This window comes from Acomys russatus, chromosome 9 (genome assembly GCF_903995435.1).
Source record: "Acomys russatus chromosome 9, mAcoRus1.1, whole genome shotgun sequence".
NCBI lineage: Eukaryota > Metazoa > Chordata > Mammalia > Rodentia > Muridae > Acomys > Acomys russatus.
The window spans coordinates 29,821,082-29,841,538 of record NC_067145.1 but is presented as its reverse complement, the minus strand read 5'-3'; the positions used below and the strand labels follow the sequence as shown (position 1 = coordinate 29,841,538).

Here is a 20,457-nt window from a genome sequence, read left to right as displayed (position 1 = left end):
TGGCATTTCAAGCTTGAACTATGTTTCATTCAACATGCCACATTGCCGTCACATGTTGGATGGTGGTTCGTGCAGTGTCAGAGCATTGTGCAGACTAGCTGTGTAGCTCCTGAGGACTTCATATCTGTGTGCCAAGCAGCCCCAGCTCCTTGCTAGGTGACTCCAGTGCCTGCTGGATCATCTTCAGTGGCCACTGTCACATCCTCATGGAGTGAATACATGTGTTGTTCTTGATTGCTACCTTTCTGAAAGCCTAGAGGCCCAAGTGTCTTTGAGAGACTATCTTCCATGTGATGAGTTGTCAAATTTTCAGTGATACGGTTCTCTCTCAGGGGAAGGAATATAGCACCCACTCTACACAATAGAATAAATAGAAATGGGGATAGATTAGCCTGAGCTTAATGTGCACACACATGCTTGCACACAATGGGTTCTTAGCAAAAACACAAATTACAGAGTGGTGACCATGCCGTCTCAGGCAAGTAGGTGTATTTATTGACACGCATGGTATCTATAGTGTGACTGATCTCAATAGGTCAGTCAAAGTGAGTTCTCTTACCTCTGCCGAGACCCATGGCTACCATGCTCGGCAAGTGTTAGCAGTTACTGTAGCCCCTCTGGTGCTCTGTAAGTTTTCTTTGTCTGATAGATAGCTAATTAGGATTGTTCTTCTATCACTAACCATAATTCTCTTTTGTTTTTCTTTCCCCAATCTAGCACTTAGGAGAATACTTACTTCGCTCTATTCTCTCAGAGCTAAAGGTTCAGAAGACATCTCTGGACCACAGTTACATCCATGCCCTGTGCAGAGTGTATGTGGGTATTTGTCGGCAACTTGGAGACTTGGAAAGAGCTCGCTTGTTCTGTTACAGCCTCCTGAAGGAAGGTGTGTGCAGGTTACAGCACATTATATTGAACACCTGCTGTTGCACTTTCACCTTACACTTGCTTCTGTCTTCTTCAGCTGGTTATATCTTTCAAAGTAATGTTTTTAATCTCCAAGTTTGAGGCTAGGATGGTCTAGAGATCCTGTCTCAAAAAAAAAAAGTTTGATCTATCAGAAAGCTTAAGTGGCTCTAATTATACTAGTTTCAATATAATTTACTTACATTGATACATGTACTTACACCTGAATAGATTGTCTCTTGTTGCCCACTATATATTTATTTTATAGCTGTGTTGCAAAATATGGGAATCCTTTTACACTGACACTCCATCTTGCTGTGCCTCTGGCAGTAACTGTGAGATGGATTTTGTAGCCTTCTGAAAAGATGTATCAATAATGAAAAGGTGGTAGAGGAGCGGGGCTGTTTCGTTTAACTTCCCCTTTTACTGAAACTTCCTCAGTCTCAACTGTGGGTCCAAATCAGGATGGTTTGTGGCAGCAAACCACCAGGATTCATAGAACACAGCATAGTGCTGCTCCAGGACATCCATGTTAGTGTGCCCACATTGTTTCTGCTCACTGATTTGTTCAATAACCCATCATGGGAAGCATGCTGTGTGACTGTGAAAGGCTGAGGACCATAGGCCCATAGGACACCGGAACACAGAGGCAGGCAGCAGAGGAATGGAGTGTGCTTCAGCCACATCCCATGCATTTCTTGCTCTTATTCAGTCATGGGTTCACTCAGACTGCAGGCTTTCTTCTTACAGGTGTTTGTCTGTAGGTGTTCACTCCATGGCTTCGCAGATGTCCTTAGCCATTTCCTGTCTCAGATGTTCCTGTTGTCCTGTGGCACTTTCTTTCCCTTTGTAGAACACAGTCACTTTATTTGCACCCTCAAATTCTGTCCTACCCCAGAAAAATGCACTGTTCACAGCTGTTAACCATTTGTTCAGTAACTGGACTGTACTTCCAAAGGTGGATTTAATAGTCTGGGCATGACTCCGCTGCTTTCCCTGTCAAGTGAAGTATAGAGACCAGACCTAGGAGGGGGCATGTGGAAGAGCTGTGACAGTAGACAGGCATCAGAAGACTAGGACAAACGTTTTAGAACAAAGTTTCTAACATGGAACAGTATTTTGTTTTGGTTTTTGTTTTGTTTTTTTTTTGGTTTTTGGGGGTTTTTTTACATGTAATTATTTTGTTACAGATTCTTCTACTCTCGGGCTTTTCTCTTTTAAAATAAACTTGACAAACAATAACTTAACTCTTAGTGAGCACCTCTTCTCAGGTGGAGAACCCCACATCTGTTTGCTGTCGCTACAAATCCAATAGGTATTATAGTTTTAGCATGCTATTTACTCTCCCTTTCAGACATACTCAACTTGACTTCTGAGATCTGTCCATGCATGAGTAGCCTGTTGCTTTCCACAACCATGTTGTATTCAGTTATTCAACAGACAACGATTGCTGTCCTGTCCAATCACTTGTTTCCAACTATAGGCCGTTATGAAGTAAGACATCATAAATATCTGTTTTCAAGTCTGTGTAAGGATGTCTCTATTTCTGTTGGATATGTACCTAGGAGTGGAACTTCTTAGTATGTAATGAAATCTTAAAATTACAAACAAAACCAGTTTCCCAGCTTGTCATGAAGCCATACTTGCTTAAAACTGTCTTGTTCTCCTGCGTCCACCATTACTGCGATTAGAAGAGTGAGTAGGTCAGGGGATAGCCTGGATGGACTCTTTTGATGTGCTGCTGTATGCACCTGTTCTTCTGACACCTGCCTCCTGCCATAGCTCTTCCACATGCCCACTCCTAGTCTGCTCTATATTTTTCACTTGACAGGGAAAGCGGCCTGGAGTCCTCCCTCAGACTACCCAATCATCCACTTTACAAAGTACAATCCAGTCACTCAACAAATGGTTAATGGCTGTGTGGGAAGTAATTGAGTTGTCTTGTAATACTGTGCATCAAATGAGAAAATCTGAGACTAAAAAAAATTTGGAGGCAAGATGTTTTAACTTTCTCTCCTTTGATGGATCCCTTTAATAGCACCTTTTCTTACTGTGTTTTCTGGTTTTATACAAAGTTTAAAATCTAACAGTCTGCCAAGCCAGATCTAATCACTCACTTGTAACACCAGGGCTTGGGAGATTGTGGAGGGAGGATTGCCACTGCTTTGAGGCCAGTCTGGGCTACAGAATGAGACCTGTCTCAAAATAAGACAACCAAAAACAGCAGCAAAGATGGAGAAAGAACATTTTTTGAAACACTGAAGACCAGAGCCCTGCTGGCCATGCGCTCACAGCTCTGTCAGCTGAGGTTGCCTTATAGGCCCCTGTGAAGTGAAATCATGTCTTGTTTTAGAGCAGTCGCCTAGGTGAGACAGCTATAAAGGCCTTTTCATCCCTGTCTGTCTTACAGATTTTCCAGAATCTGAGAAGTTGACTCTGTTCATTGCAAACATGTGGCGTGAAGTATTTCTCTCCCAGTCAGCCATTAGTCAAGCAATGCAGCTGGTTGCCAGACAGCGTGCCAGAGGGGAGGTTCTGAACTGCTTGAGAGCTTTCCTGAGTTGGGAAAAGGTACACTTGATTTTTTTATTTCTTTCCTGCAGTGCTTGTAAGATGAATATAGGTCTTACTTTGTGTTGTATTTCCTTTTATCTTAGTTCTTCAACCTTTCTAAAAAATGATATTTATCCATGTATTTATTTATGTTGGTGTGCCTGACCGTGCATATGCGCTCACTATAAGAGTGAATGTCAGAGAACAACCTTCTTGTCTATTCTTTCCTCCCTCTGTCTAATCAGGCTTAGTTCATCAGGCTTGATGGCATGTGCCCTTACCTACTGAGCCACCTGACCAGCTTGTTCTCAGACATTTTAGAGATATTCTTCACAGTAGATCCTTTACAATATATTAGCCTAAGTTTATGCATTTGATTCAATAAGTATCCATGACATTCCACGAAGAGTTGCAGCCCTCCAAAATGTATGAAGTTTGTTTGATATGCTAATTTACGACTGATGAAATCTACTGGTCTGCAATTCATGGAGAAAGGGACTGTAAGTTTATTGATTTTTGGAAAAGGTGCTTAGGTGAAAAGCTGCTAGCCTCAGTTTCCTCCTGTTTGGACTTTCTCCGAACCTGATAGTCTATATCTTTCAGGTTGATGGGACTTGATCATGTTCTAAATGTTTTGCTCTTTTTACTTTTACCTTTTACTGTCTTTTTTCTTCAATCATGGGTTTATTAAAGTAATACTCAGATTGACACTTGCTTAGTCATATATCTCATCTAGTGAGAATCTAGTTAATAGTAAATCATGCCAACAGATGCTGCAGTTGGTATGGGCTTTTTTTATTTTGCTCTTTTCTGGCTGTTATGAGTATGTAGTATTTAAATGACTTAGAAAAATTATAGAGTTTTTATGGTTTATATACACATATAGTTTATATGTGTACTGTTGTGCTTTCCTTTTAAAGTATTCTTTGAGCTAATCTGTATTTGGCTTTATATTATGAGAAAGAAAGGAACACAAGCCTGTAACCACCTTGTTGGCAAGCTATCAAGACATAGCCTTGGTTGGGCCTGATGGTGCACACCCTTAATCCCAGTGCTCAGAGGCAGGTGAATCTAAGTTTAAGGACAGTCTGGTCCACATAGCAGCCCCAGGGCAGCCAGGCTACATAGACCTGTGTCAAAACGAAAAAAACACACAGGCACACAGAAGTATGTGTACATAGATTGTAGGATGGTGCCATGGACTCTATTAGGTCCTTTGGTCTGGTCCTGAGAGTGAGAATGGTACATCACTTGCTGGGCATGTCCTGAGAGCCACACCCGTCCCTGCTGCCCTAATGCTGAGGTAGCTTCCCTTATACAAAAGGCTTTTGAGTGGAGATGTTTGATATTTGGAGGTTTTGGGTTTTTTTTTTTTTTTCCAAGTTTGAAATACTTGTGTGAGATTTACACTGAATGTTCCTGTTCTGAAGCTGTAATGCTCTGAGTCTGAGCTGTGCACTCCGGACTACCACAGTACCCTGCGGGGTCCCTCTGGTCTGCTGTGGCCAGGCTGTCTCCACATTCATTCCATGGAGTATATAAAACCCGCAAAGCATGTCTGTGTGGAGAAATGATGACTTGGTACCAAGGTACCACTGGTTTTAAGATTTAAAGTTAGACAAATTTAAATTTTGTTTAGTTTTATAATTCTTGTTCCATTCATAAATTGAATAATAGTTAAAAAGTAGGTGTGGCTGTACTTTGACCATTGATTAGTTTTATGTTAGTGCATATACAACAGATCATATCTCCTAAACGAGCAGTCTTTATAAACTTCAGTTATTTAGTTATCCACATTTAAAGTGGTCATAAATGATACATACTTCAGAAGCACTACAAACTGCAGCTGCAGCTCTGAAAGTAGGGTCTTCCCGTTAGTCAGGTTGAGAATGTGCTGTATGACCTGCATCAAGTGTTTGTTTTCCTAATGGAATGTGTCGTCTAGACATTTTAATTCTTTATGCTGATACCAGATAACTTTAATCTTGACCCCAACCTAGACTGGGAATTCTAGCAGATTGCAAAGTTACCAACTTCTCCAAGAAAAAGTACCCTTGGGGAAACCTGAGACTTTGTCAGTAGCTTGTGCAGATTCCCAAGCCCAGGCTTTCCTCTGTGTTGATCTGAGCCTGTGTTTGCCCCAGGACCTGCTTGCTATGCTGATGGGGTGCTGAGCAGCTCAGCCTTGTGGGAGTGGCATGGGGCATGTAGCCCCACCCTAGCCTTTCTTAAGGTCATCACACAAAGACATAAGTGAATGTTCATAGAGATAGAGCTAGATACAATCTCATGCCCTATGTGGAGAGGTGAGCTGTCCATCAGTCAGTGTGTCCCTGTGAAGACGAAGAGCACTACTTAAGCCGCTCACAAAGGTGAGACCATAGACAACACCAGAATGTCCTCAAAAGTGAGGGAAGCTAGACACCATTGTCTAATCATTTGTGGAAAGGACAAATTGATCAGCATTCCCAAAATTCAGCAGAACTTATGGAATAATAGTTAGTCTGTTGTTTGATTAGAACTACATTTATAACATTAATTTCCTGCTTGTACTGAGTGCAGTCTGTGATTCTGTCTGGATTACAGCTCAGCTCTTTGGTGCTTATTGTGGCTCCAATACCTTTGATGCTGCAGCTGCTCCTCCCCTCCTCTTCCTCTTCTTCCTCCTCCTCCTCTTCCTCCTCCTCCTCCTCCTTCTCCTCCCCCCTTCTTTCTCCTCCTCTTCTTTTCTTCTTTAATTATTTTACATCCCAAGTACAGTTTTCCCTCTCTCCTTTCCTCTCAATACTTCCCTCTTCACCTCACCTCCCTGCTATCCATCTCCCTTGACCTTTCTCCCCAGAGAAGGCTCAGAAAAATAGAGGCCTCTCATGTCTATCAGCCCACGTGGACATCAAGTTGCAGTAGGACTAGATTCATCTTCTCTTGCTGTAGCTAGGCAGGGCAGCCCAGTTAGGGGAAAAGGATCCCAAGGCAGGCACAGAGTCAGAGACAGCCCTGCTCCTGCTGTTAGGAGTCCCACATGAGGACCAAGCTGCACACTGTTCCCTAGGTGCAGAGGGCCTGGGTCTGTCCCACGCATGCTCTCTGGTTGGCGGTTCAGTCTCTATGAGCCCATGTGGGCCTAGGTTAGTTTGTTCTGTATGTTTTCTTGTTTGCTCCTTGATCTCTCTGGCTCCTTCAATCCTTCGTCCCCTACCTTCCATAGAAATCCCCAAGCTCAGCCTAATGTTTGGCTTGGGTCTCTGCATCTGTTTCCATCAGTTTCTGGGTGAAGTCTCCCAGAGACAGGCCTGTCTGGAAGTATAACAGAATATCACTAATAGTGTCAGGGGTGGGCTCTCTCTCATGGGGTATGTCTCAACCTCGTCCAGTCATTTGTTTGCTATTCCCTCAATTTCTCCTCCATCTTTACGTCTTGTAGGCAGGACAAAGTGTAGTTAGAGGTTTTGTGGCTGGGCTGGTGTCCCAGTCCCTCCATTGGAAGTCTTGCCTGGTTACAGGAGGTGGCAGTTTCAGGCTCCTTATCCCCCATTGCCAGGAGTCTTAGCTAGTGTCACTCTCATGGATTCCAGTGAGTTTCTGTTGTCTTAGTTTTCTAGCTTATGCTAGAGACACCCCTCTCCACCGATTCCAGTTCTCTCTCCTTGTCTTCTCTCTCTCTCCATCCTCCCCCAACTTGACCCCTCCTGCTCCCCTACTCATCCCCTCCTCCACCCAGTTCTCTCCCTCTGTCCACTCCGGATGTCTATTCTGTTCCCCCTTCTCACTGAGATTCAAGCATCCTCCCTTGGGCCCTCCTTGTAACTTAGCTTCTGTTGCTCTGTGGTTTGTAGTCTGGTTATCTTGTACTTTATGGCTAATTTCCACACAGAAGTGAGTGCATACCAGCGTTATCTTTCTGGGCCTGGGTTGTCTTGCTCAGGATGATCTTCTCTAATTCCATTCATCTCACCATCCTGTACACGCCAATCTTGTCTGTTTCTGCTTCTTACTGTGACTACAGTAAACAGTTTCTAGTTAAACTCAGGCTGCTTCATAGTTTCTCTTACGGTGCAGGGCAGTCCAGCAGACGCTTATTACAGTGTCACACTGCTGACGACCCAAGAAGTAACTTTTCATTCTGTTTTTGTTTGCTAGAATGCTCCTATCGATGTTGGGATCGTGGTCTCTAAGCTGCTCCTGACCATACAGCTGTGCCCCAAAACAGAATTTCAGTCGAGTGAAGAGTTTGGCGAGGACCTGAGTGCAAACATTTGGGAATACATATTTGCCATTGACCTCCTCTGCTGCCATCAGAGGTGGATTTGGACGCATGACAACATCATAAGGTGAGCAGCTTCGCTGCGTTAAGTAGAGGCAGGTTGAGGGAAGATAAGCCTGCTAATGTTGGAGTGTGTTTCCTTTTTACGGGAGGCATTTAAGATACAAATAACATTTTTATAAGAGGTAATGAAAGTACCATAAAATGTCTGAGTCACTATTAAATGCTTCAGCTTTGTTTTTCTGCATGCTGCTAGCTACTTTTTATTATCCCTTTCTTGTCTCCCCAGTAGAAATGACCACCTCCTGTCCTTAGAGGGGCATCAACACGAGGCACCTCAGTGAATACAAGCTAACCAAGTGCCACTTTGTCACCTTCATGCACTGACAGGCCAGGGCCAGAGGAAGCACTGTGTGTAGTTAGCAGTTAGCTGCTCTTGCTTGGGGCAGGGTGAAGCCTGGTACCCAACACAGACTTGGAACATGACTAGTTTGGCTTCCTTTGCTTGTTGGTGCTCCATCCCTAGAGAGAGTGGAGACAATTGTCCCTCAAATTAAAAAAAAAAAAAAAATGTTCGTGAAGTCTGGCTGAGAAAGCCTGGTTTAAGCTGCTTTAAGGGAGGATATGCCATTAAAGCGCTCACCACACGAAGTGCTCGAAGGTTGTTATGAGAGCTGAGCTGTTGGTGCAGGAGAATCTTGTTCCACTTTCCTGGTTCCAGGAATGACAGACTAGTTCCATTTCTACAGTGCAGTCTGTGTCAACAAGCCTGTCTGTAGGAAGTCCCTGACGTACACGTGGATATGCATGTCACAGTTGGCCCTACATAAGGAGCTTCTGACTAGTGCCTGCCTGCGGGGGTGCAGGAGCCCCGTGGACTCCTCATATGAACTCAGGGCGGCAGGTCATTCTTTCCCAGTCACCCGCCAGAGTCCTCTAAGTGACTCTAGAGGATGTGCTTCCCCGCTCAACACTGTCCTTACCATGCCATTTACATGTGCAAACAGAAGGGGTGTAGGAGCTGGGAAGAAAAACCTGGATGACAGGAGCAGTGCTGCGCGACCGCCTGCATGGTGATGGGCTTGTATCTTTCGTGTTTTCTAGTAAGGAGCTGTGGCCTGTGATGGATAAGTGGATCAAATACAGGAAAGGACATTCAAACATCGCATACACCCCTGATGTTATTGTGGCATCTGTGCTGAGACTGATCGGTAAGTGTCTGTGTGATTATCTTGCCACGCTTGTTCTTGTTAAGATCTTGGTGTGGGAATAAGAGTGTAGCAACATATCTCAGGGTGAAACTTTCTTTTGCTCACGCTTTTGTTACTGCTTCCTCACCTAAGTGCTCTACTCATCTCTCAGAGCTTACAGTGCTCTGGGGTAGTGTGTTTGCCTTACAGTTCAAGATGTGGTGTCAACACATGCACAGACAGGTTCATAAATTGCTACAAAATATACTGTGGTCTTGTTCGGTGTCTAAAATATCATCATGGGCCAGCGAGATGTCACAGTGCACAGAGGTACTAGCCCCTAAGCCTGATGGCTTGCCTTCAGTCCCCAGGGGCCACAAATCTGAATGTGTTTCTTTGAGCTATCCCAATTATAGACACCCAGTAAGGGCCACTTTAGTAACTATAGAAACTAAAGTTGCTGCTTGAGAATGCTGTGAGACTCAGCCCCACCTCGCTGGAGGATCTAGAGCGGCCTTTAGAGCCCTCCTCGGAACCCCTAGTCTTTAGAGTTACTTTCTTTGTTCTTTGCCTGGCCTGTGGTAGCCTGCTGTCCACTCCTTCAGGATCATCGGTCCTGTTTACTCACAACTCGCATATTTTGTTAAGAGCTGTTGGTATCTCCTTCCTGTGTCTGGGGAACACAAGCCAAAGTACTAGCTTCTTCAGAGAGCCCTTTGGGTTGTCGCTAATTAAAGCTCAAAGGCAGTACTATTGGAAAGAGTGTCACCATTTGGGAATATGCAGTATGAATGGATGAACCTTGTGAGTACATAGCCGACGTAGTGTCCCTGCTGATTGTCTGTGTATCTACAAACGCACTTCTTCCTCCTTGTGAACTGTACTCACTGCTTAGTGGCACTGTGCTTAGAGCATGTGTAAGACATCTGAGACAGAAACTTGGCACTGTGTGGGTACGTAACAAGATGGCCAAAGACTAGGCAGTCAAGGATGGAGACACGGCATGGAGGGCCACTCACTCTGCAGGGCCCCCTCAGACCGTTTGGCTGAGTTCCTTGATCAGTGGCCATCTCTGTCCTGGAACAGGAGAAAGAAGGTAGGGAGGAAGGCCTGTGCTGGCAAACTCAGCATCCATGTGCACTTGTGTGTGCGCCTGGGGCTCTTCCAGTGCTGCTGCTCCTGACTTCAGGAGAGACTGCTTCTCTGTGGACTGACTGCTACAAGTAAAAAGCTCCTTTGAGAGTTTACAAATTAGGAGAGCTGCTTAGGCTTGTCAGTGTCTGTTGGCATGGGCCGTTCACACAGGAGGAAGCACCTTTGCTGATTCAGTGACAACAAGCTCTTGCCTTTCCCACCATGGCGTATTTATAACACTCGTGCATGTATATGGCATTTTCCCTAGAATGTGACTTTATGAAGTCACACTTTGTATATGTGCCGTGTGTGTGTGTGTGTGTGTGTGTGTGTGTGTGTGTGTGTGTGTGTGTGTGTGTGTACCTTTGTGCACCTGTACTTGTGAAGGCCAAAGGCCACCTCATGTGTCATATCTTGGGTGTCACCTACTTTGTGGGTTTTGCTTGTTTGTTTAGTTCTGTTTTTTTGTGATACTGCCTCACACAGGACTGAAACTCACTAAATTGTCCAGGTGGCCTGACTATCACAATGCTGCAGGGTCCAGCACTGGGGTTATAACACTCCTAGCTTGTGACTTGAGTTTTGAGGATCAAACTGAGCCTTTGATGTTGTCAAAGTGAGTGTGCTCTGTGTTTACTCCTGCAGTGAGGAGACTGAGTAGAATGCTGTTCTCTGGTGCTCGGGGGCCGTGTGGCTCTTACAGGAGGCTCAGCTCTTGGTGTAGCTCCTCTTACCAGCTGGCCGTGGCCATCTCTCTATTGCTTCTCTAGACTGCCCAAGAAGCTCTGAGGTAGAAAATGAGACTCTCCTGCTTCCACAGCTGTGTCTGCACAGCCACCCAGGGAAGCCTGTAAGGAGGAAAGTGGGGAATTGTCACAGGGACCTAACGGGACAGCAGGCACTTTGGGTTAGATGTTACACAGTGCTTTCAGACCAGCTACACAAGCGCTCGCACTAAATGTGAACCAGGAAGAACACACTGAAGTTGTATCCCAGAGCCAGAATATGGGCAACTTTAGGGACATAACTCCATTTGTGCATTTAGCAAAGTAAAGCCCGTTTACTTTTTAATTCTTGAATAACAACCGTGCTCTTAGATAGTGGATAATCCTACAGTTGTTACAGACAAGAGGAACTACTAAGACATAGCTGTGTAGCGATAACTCACAAATACACAACATGTACTTTGAATAGCCATTTTTCAGTCCAAATTGTCCTCTGTAATGAGAAGCAAACTGTCAGTGTGTAATACAGTATAATACTGAGCTGAGCAACAAACACACTGTTAGCTGGCACCATGCACAGTTATTATGGAGGGTTCTCCAGCACCTACCAGTGTTGTATTGTAGATCATCCAAGAACCTGAGGGAGGGCCTGATGTGCCATGGGGCTGTGAATGTCTTGGCAGGGCTGCTGGCACCTGCATAGTTTGAGCTTTGGACAGGGCCACTGACTGAGGGTGGCAGTACCAAGGCAGAAGAAGTGTAGATGAGAATCAGGGGCAAAGCACCAGCTTTTGCCTTGGGAGAAGGGGCCCTGCCCCACCCTAGGGAAGGGTTTTTCCTTGAGTTAATCATTCTGGATAAACCTTATAGGGTTACAAGCCTGCCCAGAGCTTCCTTTTTTTTGATTCCAGAGCCAGCCCAATCAGCTGTATTTAACCCTTATATTTGACAGTGTGACTAAAGAGAGGGGTCTTCTGAAACAAAAACCAAGTGGGCACAGATGGCCTTGCCTTGGAGTCTTTTCTTGGGTCTGTGGTAGACAACAGTTTCTTCTCATCCTGTGCTTGGTCAGCATTAAGTGTGCCATATTTGCCGTCAGCAAAAGAACTGACTCTTAGCCTTTAGTGGTGAGACTCACCTTTAACCCCAGCACCCAGGGAGGCAGATGCTGGCAGATCTTTGAGTTTGGGGCCATCCTGGTCTACGGAGTGAGTTCCAAGACACCCAGAGCTACACAGAAACCATGTCTTAAAACACATAAACAACAAAACAAAAGGAAGAGAGTCTTGCACAGAAATGTAATCAGTGAAACTGAAGAGTGTTTCAGGGACCATTTTGAATATTTCTAGATATTCCACCTTGTTTTTCTTGAAATGGAATCTGCTATGGCTCCTGTTGAAGTAGTAAGTTCTTAAAGTTACTTGTGAAACCTAAAACCCACCAGACGAGCTCTCATGGTGAAGAAACCTGCTTCCCCACTTCCCACCTTGTGATCTGCAGTGTTCACCTGTGGAGCAGTTGATCAAATACATCTTCCAAATGCCATCAGTGCACGCAGCACAATGTACACACAGGGTCATCCTCAGAGGCCTTCAGGCACTGGGGAGCTGCTAAGCTGGGTGCTTGCTGGAAGTTATGCTTCAGCTTTTGCTTCAAAGCTCCCATGTAGCCATCGCCCATGGTGGGAACTTGTAGACTCAATTTTCTTAACCAAAATATTTTATTAACAACTGATTGACTGAGCCAACGTCAATTATAACCAGATTAACCAAAACAGTAGGAAATGAAGATTAATTGACACAACAAAAAAACCTTAAGGATATCAGTCCCGAGGAACGATTCTTTGGTCGGCAGCTGCAGGATTTCTTCCAATGGAACCAGGGGTAGTAAGACCCCAGAGCCTCAGCAGGAGCCGGAGCTCTGAAGCCTTCCCTCAAGTGGTTTTCTCTAAGAGCGTCTTGAAGGGCAGTGATGAACAGCCAAATCTATCCCAAGTCTCCAAGCGCTGCCCCCCCCCCCCCCCCCCTCCGCCAGTTCTGGGCTCATTTATATAGCTCCTCCCAGAGTCCATTCACAGGAACTTTTTCGTCTGGTAGCAATTAAGCTCCTGCACGAGGTGCTTGCTTTTCTAGTGAAATAACGTCACCTGTTCTCTTACTAGACCATTCGATCCCACACTTGAGATCCTAAAGAACAGGTTTCTCTCCTTCAGGAACTTGCCTTCCTGTCTCCCTTTCTAAATGCCTGACTGACTCATAGCTCACATTGGGCATGCTTTCAGCACCTATGCTCTATATTCTGGGAGTGCTTTCCATGCACTCCTGTGACCTTCCACGTCACACATGTATGCGCCACGATCCTGGTTGGATGAAAGTAGCCTTGCCTGGTCCATCAATTCTCTAAGTGCCAGCCAGGAAGCCTCGCCTCCCTCACCCAGTGAGGCACAGCTGTGGTTGATCAGGTGCAGGCTTCTCCCCATGGCTCTGCTTCCGTGTGGTCTGGAAGCACGGAGCTTCCTTCTGTGGCTGCTCTGTCATCAGTCTGCTGGTGAGGCCACAGCCTTCTCTGTTAACCTGGTAAACTTATCTCTTACACTTTGCCTGTGGTGACCACTACTCAACTTCCATTTCTGCATTGCTACTGCCCTTCTCAGGGTTACATCACTTAGTGATGGAACACTGTGACCAAAGTCAACTTGGCGAGAAAAGCGTTTATTTGCTAATGATGCCACATGACAAAACATCATCAAAGGAAGCAGAGCAGGAACCTGGAAGCAGGAGCTGCTGATACAGAGGCCATGGAGGAGTGCTGCTTACTGGCTTGCTCAGACTGCTTTCTTAGAGAACCCAAGACTGGCAGGGTGTGGGCTGGGCGCTCCCACGTCAATCATTAATTAAGAAAGAGCCCTACAGGCTTGCCTACAGCAGTTCTCTATTCTCAATGACTTTAGCCTATGTCAGGTTTATTTAAAACTAGCCACCATAACCCTAACGCAAACCACTACGTAAGAAAGCAGTGGGTGTATTGTGCTTATGACTGGTAACAAGTGCTGAGCCACTCCTGAATGGCAGAGTGTATCGTGCTAGGAGCTCCGTGGCCTCAGCTGTACCACTGAGTGTTAGCTCTCACTGCAGTTCAGGGAGCCCCGTGGCCTCAGCTGTATCACTGAGTGTTAGCTCTCACTGCAGTTCAGGGAGCCCCGTGGCCTCAGCTGTATCACTGAGTGTTAGCTCTCACTGCAGTTCAGGGAGCTCTGTGGCCTCAGCTGTATCACTGAGTGTCAGCTCTCACTGCAGTTCAGGATCTTCAGGCTTAAATGACACCATGCTAAATGGGGGGGAGAATAATTTTTGGCCTCCAGCAAATATTAGCCAGTACTTACTGAAGCCTGCTTTGCTGTGTTGGTTTTTCCAGGTCGATTAGGCCAGTTGGGTTTGAAGGAAGGATTTCCAACCGCTGTGAAGAACATGAGCTCGGTTATTGGTATGTTCATACAACATGCTCAGGATGAAGGTAAGATGTGATGTTCATGCCTCTTGAGCTGTTCCCCCTGCCTGTCCTGAGGACATGAGCCAGTGCCCTTCCAGCTTAAGATCATGCATGGTTTGTTGTTTCTGTAAGGGTCAGTTTCCCGCTGGGCAGTACTTCCTCACAAGAGGAGCTCTGCTCCTCAGGCTGGTCCTTGTCATTTAGGAAGCACCCTGAGAACAGCTCACCACCTCTCACCCACACATGCATAAGCACAGAGCACCTGCTGTTTCTCAGCTAGAGAGTGTGCTGGCTAGTGTTGTGTCAACTTGACACAAGCTAATGTCCTCTGTGAGGAGGGGACCACACTGACAGCATGCCTGTGAGGCTGCCTGCTGGGCTGCTTCCTTTGAAAACCAGCACAGCCACCTGAGGAGAATACGGTACAGCAGAGCGGACCCTCGAGTTAGCCATTCATGGGTTCGATGCCTTACTCTTGTGGGAAAAGCTTAACTCAGAGTAACCCTTAGAATGATGGGTCTGGTTTCTATTTTGGATATTGATTGGTTGGTCAATGAACAATGTAATTTAGATAGTTTTGCACTACATACACAGACTGACAGCTTAGATACCTTGTAATGCTGGGCTACTTCTAGCATGGCAGGTCTTTGTCTTCAGCCATTGGTGACAGGCCTGCTGTGCCAGCCATAGGGACAGCAGTTGAGCTTTCTCTAAGGCACTGTCTCTGACCTAGCTGCTAAGGCAGTGTCCATTGCCTCCATATGAAATGCTCTTGAGGACAGTTTAGGCACATCAGACATAAAGTAGCCAGGGTCATGGCTGATGAGTTGTCGGTCCAACATGTGCAGCCTGGGCTATGTTGCTGTCATAGTTGTAACCTAGAAGCCATGTATCATGGTACACCCCCCACATGATTACATGCATCCTAGGCTCCCTAGAGGTGGAAAGGCATTGTCCGTATTTCATATACTAAATCCCATATGGAAGAAGAGGAGGAGCCAGCATTGCCTGTCAGCCCTGTTGGTGCAGGTCTGTGTGCTGCAGTCAGGGAAGTCTGCCTGGGACCACATGTGTGTGCTTAAGGCTGCTGTGAGCACTTCACTGATGTCTCACTGAGTCCTGAATGTAGAGGGAGCCATATGCTAGGCTTGTCTTGGTTCTTGAGATCAGGGAAGAAGTCCTATGAGCATATCCATTGTCCTATACATGAGCACTCACATTTAGGCACATGAACTTCTCTGGTGTTTGCTTCCTTCTTGAGGAGGGGGACCTTCCAGAGCTGCCCTTGGTAGAAACTGAGCATCGCCCCCATTTCACAACCTAAAACTTTATGAGCACTGACGAAATACCACAGCTGTAAAAGGACGTATCGTGGAGCTGTTAATAACCTGAAATTACTAGACCTTTGCTGTGTATATAAGGCATATATGGATCATAAATGAATGTCAGGGTTAGACCAAAGTCCCATCTGTGATCTGTGCATGTGCGTTTGGATGAGGTACGCAGTCTGACATTCTAGTTTGCCTTGATTATCCCTGCCTTGCTCATAAAAAATGGAGACGTATGGCTAATAATGAACACTAGCTCCTAACTCATTTAAAATTCAGTGGATTCTATTAACTAAGTTATACGCTAATACTATTCTAAAAAGTAAACTTTTGTCAACATAGAGATAATGGCACTCTGATTAAACCTAGCTCTGTCACATTGGCCCAGAGCCACACTGGTCTAGAGTCACAATGGCCCAGAGCCACACTGGTCTAGAGTCACAATGGCCCAGAGCCATACTGGTCTAGAGTCACAATGGCCTAGAGCCATACTGGTCTAGGGTCACACTGGTCTAGAGTCACATTGGCCCAGAGCCACACTGACCCGGAGTCACACTGGCCCAGAGTCATATTGGTCTAGAGTCACACTGGTCTAGAGCCACACTGGCCCAGAGTCACACTGGTCCAGAGCCACACTTGTCTAGAGTCACGCTGGCCCAGAGCCACACTGGTCTAGAGCCACACTGGCCCAGAGTCACACTGACCTAGAGCCACACTGGTCTAGAGCCACACTGGCCTAGAGCCACACTGGTCTAGAGCCACACTGGCCTAGAGCCACACTGGCCTAGAGCCACACTGGCCTAGAGCCACACTGGCCTAGAGCCACACTGGCCTAGAGCCACACTGGCCTAGAGCCACACTGGTCTAGAGCCACACTGGCCTAGAGCCACACTGGTCTAGAGCCACACTGGCCTAGAGCCACACTGGTCTAGAGCCACACTGGCCTAGAGCCACACTGGTCTAGAGCCACACTGGTCTAGAGCCACACTGGCCCAGAGCCACACTGGCCTGAAGTTATGATCTCATCTGGTGTCAGTGTAGCACAAGGATAGGCTTTTGGACTATTTTGTAAAAATAGACTAAAGTTATTTTATCATGATTTTCATGTCTACATCCATTTAGAGACAGTGCTGGAGGATGTTTGAAAGTTTTATGTTAGTTGGTCGTTAAAGGATCCACATGTTTTTCCAGCTTCATGAGAGCAGAGGAGCCCTGAAGTCCTCATGACACCAGTGCCCAGAGGTACAGGGAGCTTTTATTTTTCGTTTGTAGACAGGTCTTTCTTGAATGAACGTTTTTATTGTGAGACATTTTTCTTTGGAAGTAGTTTTCATTTGTGGCAGAAAATAATCCATGTCTGAGTAGAGTTCTCTAGGTCACACATGGAGATTCTAAATAACAGATGTGTTCTCTGTGGCTGTGTTATAACTGATTTGAAATCCTTTTCAGATATCCCATGGGGTGTGCAGCTCGCAGCTGTGTATGCCCTTTGTGACTTGAGTCCTAGCAATCCAGCAGAGATATCCAAGATCCTGGAGGCTTGGCGGACACAGACTTCCAACACTATCCCATCCGCAATCGTCAGCTGCCTGGCGGAGGTTGGCTCCCTGAGTGCTGATGGCTCAGCTGACTCCACAAGTACAGGAGACTCTGCTCCCTGAAAGCTGGGGCCTCAGCTCTCTGTGATGAGAGGGTCACCTGAAGGTCGTGGTCACTGCAGAGAGAAGTGCCTTGACACCTTTTGCTGTAAAGAACTGACAGCGAAGGACTTCAGCTGAGGTCCAACAGAGAAAGGCATTAGCAGGTGACACGAGAACATGCCTCATGGCTTGACAAGGAGGCAGAGGAGCAAGCAGTTGCATTTTCCCCTATACCACATGCATTTTAGTTATGGCTGTATGGTCACATGACATAGATTGTATTATTGTTTCTTGGTCAAACAACAAAAACTTGAACTTAGCCCTTTTTATTTTTTGGCTGCAAAAAGTGTCCTTTTTAGTGGCTTTTAAAGATTGAGTGGCATTTTTATAATCTTAAAAGTAAAAAAAATGACATGGTCCCCGAGCCGTTTTAGAGTTTATGCTCAAATAAGTGGCTAGGCAAAAGCAAACTGGCTTTTAAAAACAAGAACTAAATGAGTCTCTCACTGTCATAGCTGGAAATGGCTACAGAAGTATTCCCACAGTGTAATGTGTAGCTGCCATAGTAGGGCAGGCTGTTGGTGCAAGTGCACTTGAATGCATTTTTTCCCATCCTGAACCACTAATCAAGATTGGAGCTGACAGTGCAAGGCTCCCATCTGAGCTATGTAGAGATGGCTAGTCTGATGGGGCAGTGAGCCCTGTGGCTGTGCTCATGCGCAGGCTGTGTGCATGGGGACAGCCCCGGGGGTGTGCATACAGACAGTGCTATCTATGATGTGTCTCACATTGGATGATATTCCACTTTCGGAATTTTTGTATTTGTATATAGAAATGGGTTTAAGAACTCACTGTGATTCTTATTTGTCTTATATTCATCATTTCTTAAAACTCTTGTATGTGTTTTTATAATAAAAAATAAAAGCAAGCCATATACACTGTTGCTGTGATTGGTCGCCTGTGATGTTTGGCATCTTATCTCTAGTGGGATGAAGATGCCTCCTGGAGTCAGGTGTCCTGTGTGGGCTTAGCTGTTCAGTTTCAGTTGCTGCCTGTAGAACCACATCTGACAGTGATTTGGGTAACTCGCCTGTCTGTCTTAAGTAGCTTTCACAAACATGAGTGAGTGGGTTGCCCCTTTGGAAGCTTCTTTTTAGTGTCTCCTGCCTGTGCTGGAACAGGGTGCTCAACAAGCCTGACAATCTAAGTCATCACCCACTCGACCTGGCAGTGAAGGGGGCACACACGTCAGTATGAGATCAGTGGGGTCCTCTGAGGAGGTAAAGTTAGAAAGCCCCAGAAGCAGAGCATCAGCCTGGAAGTGGGAGTGGTTTTGTCCCTCCTGGAAGGTGAAGGAAGCCCTGTGCAGAAGCCCTGCTGACTGCAAGGTTCTGGGGCCCAAAGGCAAGTGCGTGTCCATGAGGTCCTGCTCCACAGCAGCCTGCAGGGTACTTAGGGCTGGACTGTAGGTCTTACTGTAGAGCTCTAGGCTTCTGAGGTGTGATAGTGGCTATTTGCTGAGACTGCTCTAGGGTAAAGGATGCACAGGACATCAACAGGTCCAGGGTGGGGGTGAGGGCAGGGAGAGGAGTGGCATGAAGGATGCACAGAGGGTGCCAGATGAGTGAGGCACACAAAGTGGGGCCTCAGAGGGAACAGGTAGGTTATACTGTAAGTAGCAGTACAGATGGTCAGGGTAGATGACCTGTGATGTGTAGGTGAGAACCAGCATGCTGAGCCACTAGGCACACAGGCTTGGTGGTAAGGGGGATTACAAATGGACACCTTCCATCTGCTTTGGGAGCAAGAAGTCCCACTGTTGGTGGCCTGGAGCTTATATAAACAAAACTTACCAGAGATCAGAGCAGAGGTTTGACATCAGTAGCTGATGGAAGCAGTGCTGACTTGCTCATTCATTCATATTCATAGTCCCCCATGTCCCTTCCCACCCTCTGCTCTTCCTTCCTCTCCCATCTGTCTGTCCATCTAGGAACAGGGGCTTCCCGCCTCAGCCCTCCTGGATGCAAGATGGGACAGAGTGGGAGAAAGCAGAATGTTCTCGTGCTAGATAAAGAAGGGAGGCATTGGTGGGTGAGATGGCCTGTTGAGGTGGCAGAGAAGGTGCGAAGTGAGAGGCCTAGCTCTGTGTGTCTGAGTGTGCAGTGTCTGTGTGCAGCTCTGTGTGATCCCCTCTGGAAGCTTCCGTGGACATGGCGTTTTCCAGCCGGCAGTAGCACCAGCTCCAACTCTGGCTGCTATACTTTGATCCATGGCAATGTGCCAGGACAGAAGTCACCATGGTGTTGTGCTGCTCTGTTGGGCTGAGGCAGCTTTATGCTGATGTTGATTCCTGGTATACTGTCTGATTTTGTGTCAACTTGACACAAGCTAGAGAGTCATCAGGGAGGAAAGCCTCAGTTGAGGAAATACTTCCATGAGATCCAGCTGTGAGGCATTTTCTCAGTTAGGGATCAATCAGGAGGGCCCAACTCTTATACTGGGTCATGCCAACCCTGGGCTAGTGTACTGTGTTCTCTAAGAAAGCAGGCTGAGCAAGCCATGGGAAGCAAGCCAGTAAGCAGCATCCTCCATGGCCTCTGCATCAGCTCCTGACTTGAGGATCCTGCCCTGCTTGAGTTCCTGTCCTGACTTCCTTTGGTGATGAACAGCGATGTGGAAGTGTGAGCCAAATAAGCCCTTTTCACCCCAGCTTGCTTTTTGGTCATGGCATTTAATCACAGCAATAGTAACCCTAACTAAGACACCTGGCATCCAGCAGAATGCAGACAGAGGCTTTTTTTTTTTAATCTGAACTGAAAAGTAGAGCTGTGTGGAGCTGTTTGGGCTAGGCATACCTGCTAGTCCACTGACCTGCCAAGAGCACCAACACCATGGTGAAATATGTCCTTGGAGCTGTTACACCAGACACATAAAGGTGGTCATTTTGTTGTTTCTTCATTATTATAATTTATATTTAAAAAATACACGTGCCTGTGCAATTCATCAAATGCAACTGTGGAAGGGGATGGTTTTAAATTGTGGCCACCAGGGGGTGCTGCAGACAGGCCCATGAGCAGAGAGGCAGGTGACTAGGAGTCTGCTCAAGGAGAAAAGCACTTGCCCACTCCTGGGCTACTGGCATATGGCTGCCTGGGCCCATTATTTCTACAGTAAAGGTTGTAGGGAAGGATGACAGGAAAACAGGTACAAATAATGTTTAACTGTTAA

General features: G+C 46.2%; 1 protein-coding gene across 1 annotated transcript in view; it reads left to right on the top strand.

The window, feature by feature from the left end:
- The window catches only part of Ice1 (interactor of little elongation complex ELL subunit 1), a 46,212-nt gene extending 28,432 nt beyond the window's left edge, over positions 1–17,780 (top strand). Inside the window, exons 14-19 of the mRNA XM_051151061.1 lie at positions 718–886; positions 3,317–3,477; positions 7,600–7,790; positions 8,828–8,934; positions 14,187–14,285; positions 17,039–17,780. Of these exons, the coding sequence (XP_051007018.1) occupies positions 718–886; positions 3,317–3,477; positions 7,600–7,790; positions 8,828–8,934; positions 14,187–14,285; positions 17,039–17,250 (939 nt within the window). The 3' untranslated portion in view covers positions 17,251–17,780. The remainder of the gene's footprint in view (positions 1–717; positions 887–3,316; positions 3,478–7,599; positions 7,791–8,827; positions 8,935–14,186; positions 14,286–17,038) is intronic.
- The last annotated feature ends 2,677 nt before the right edge of the window (positions 17,781–20,457 follow it).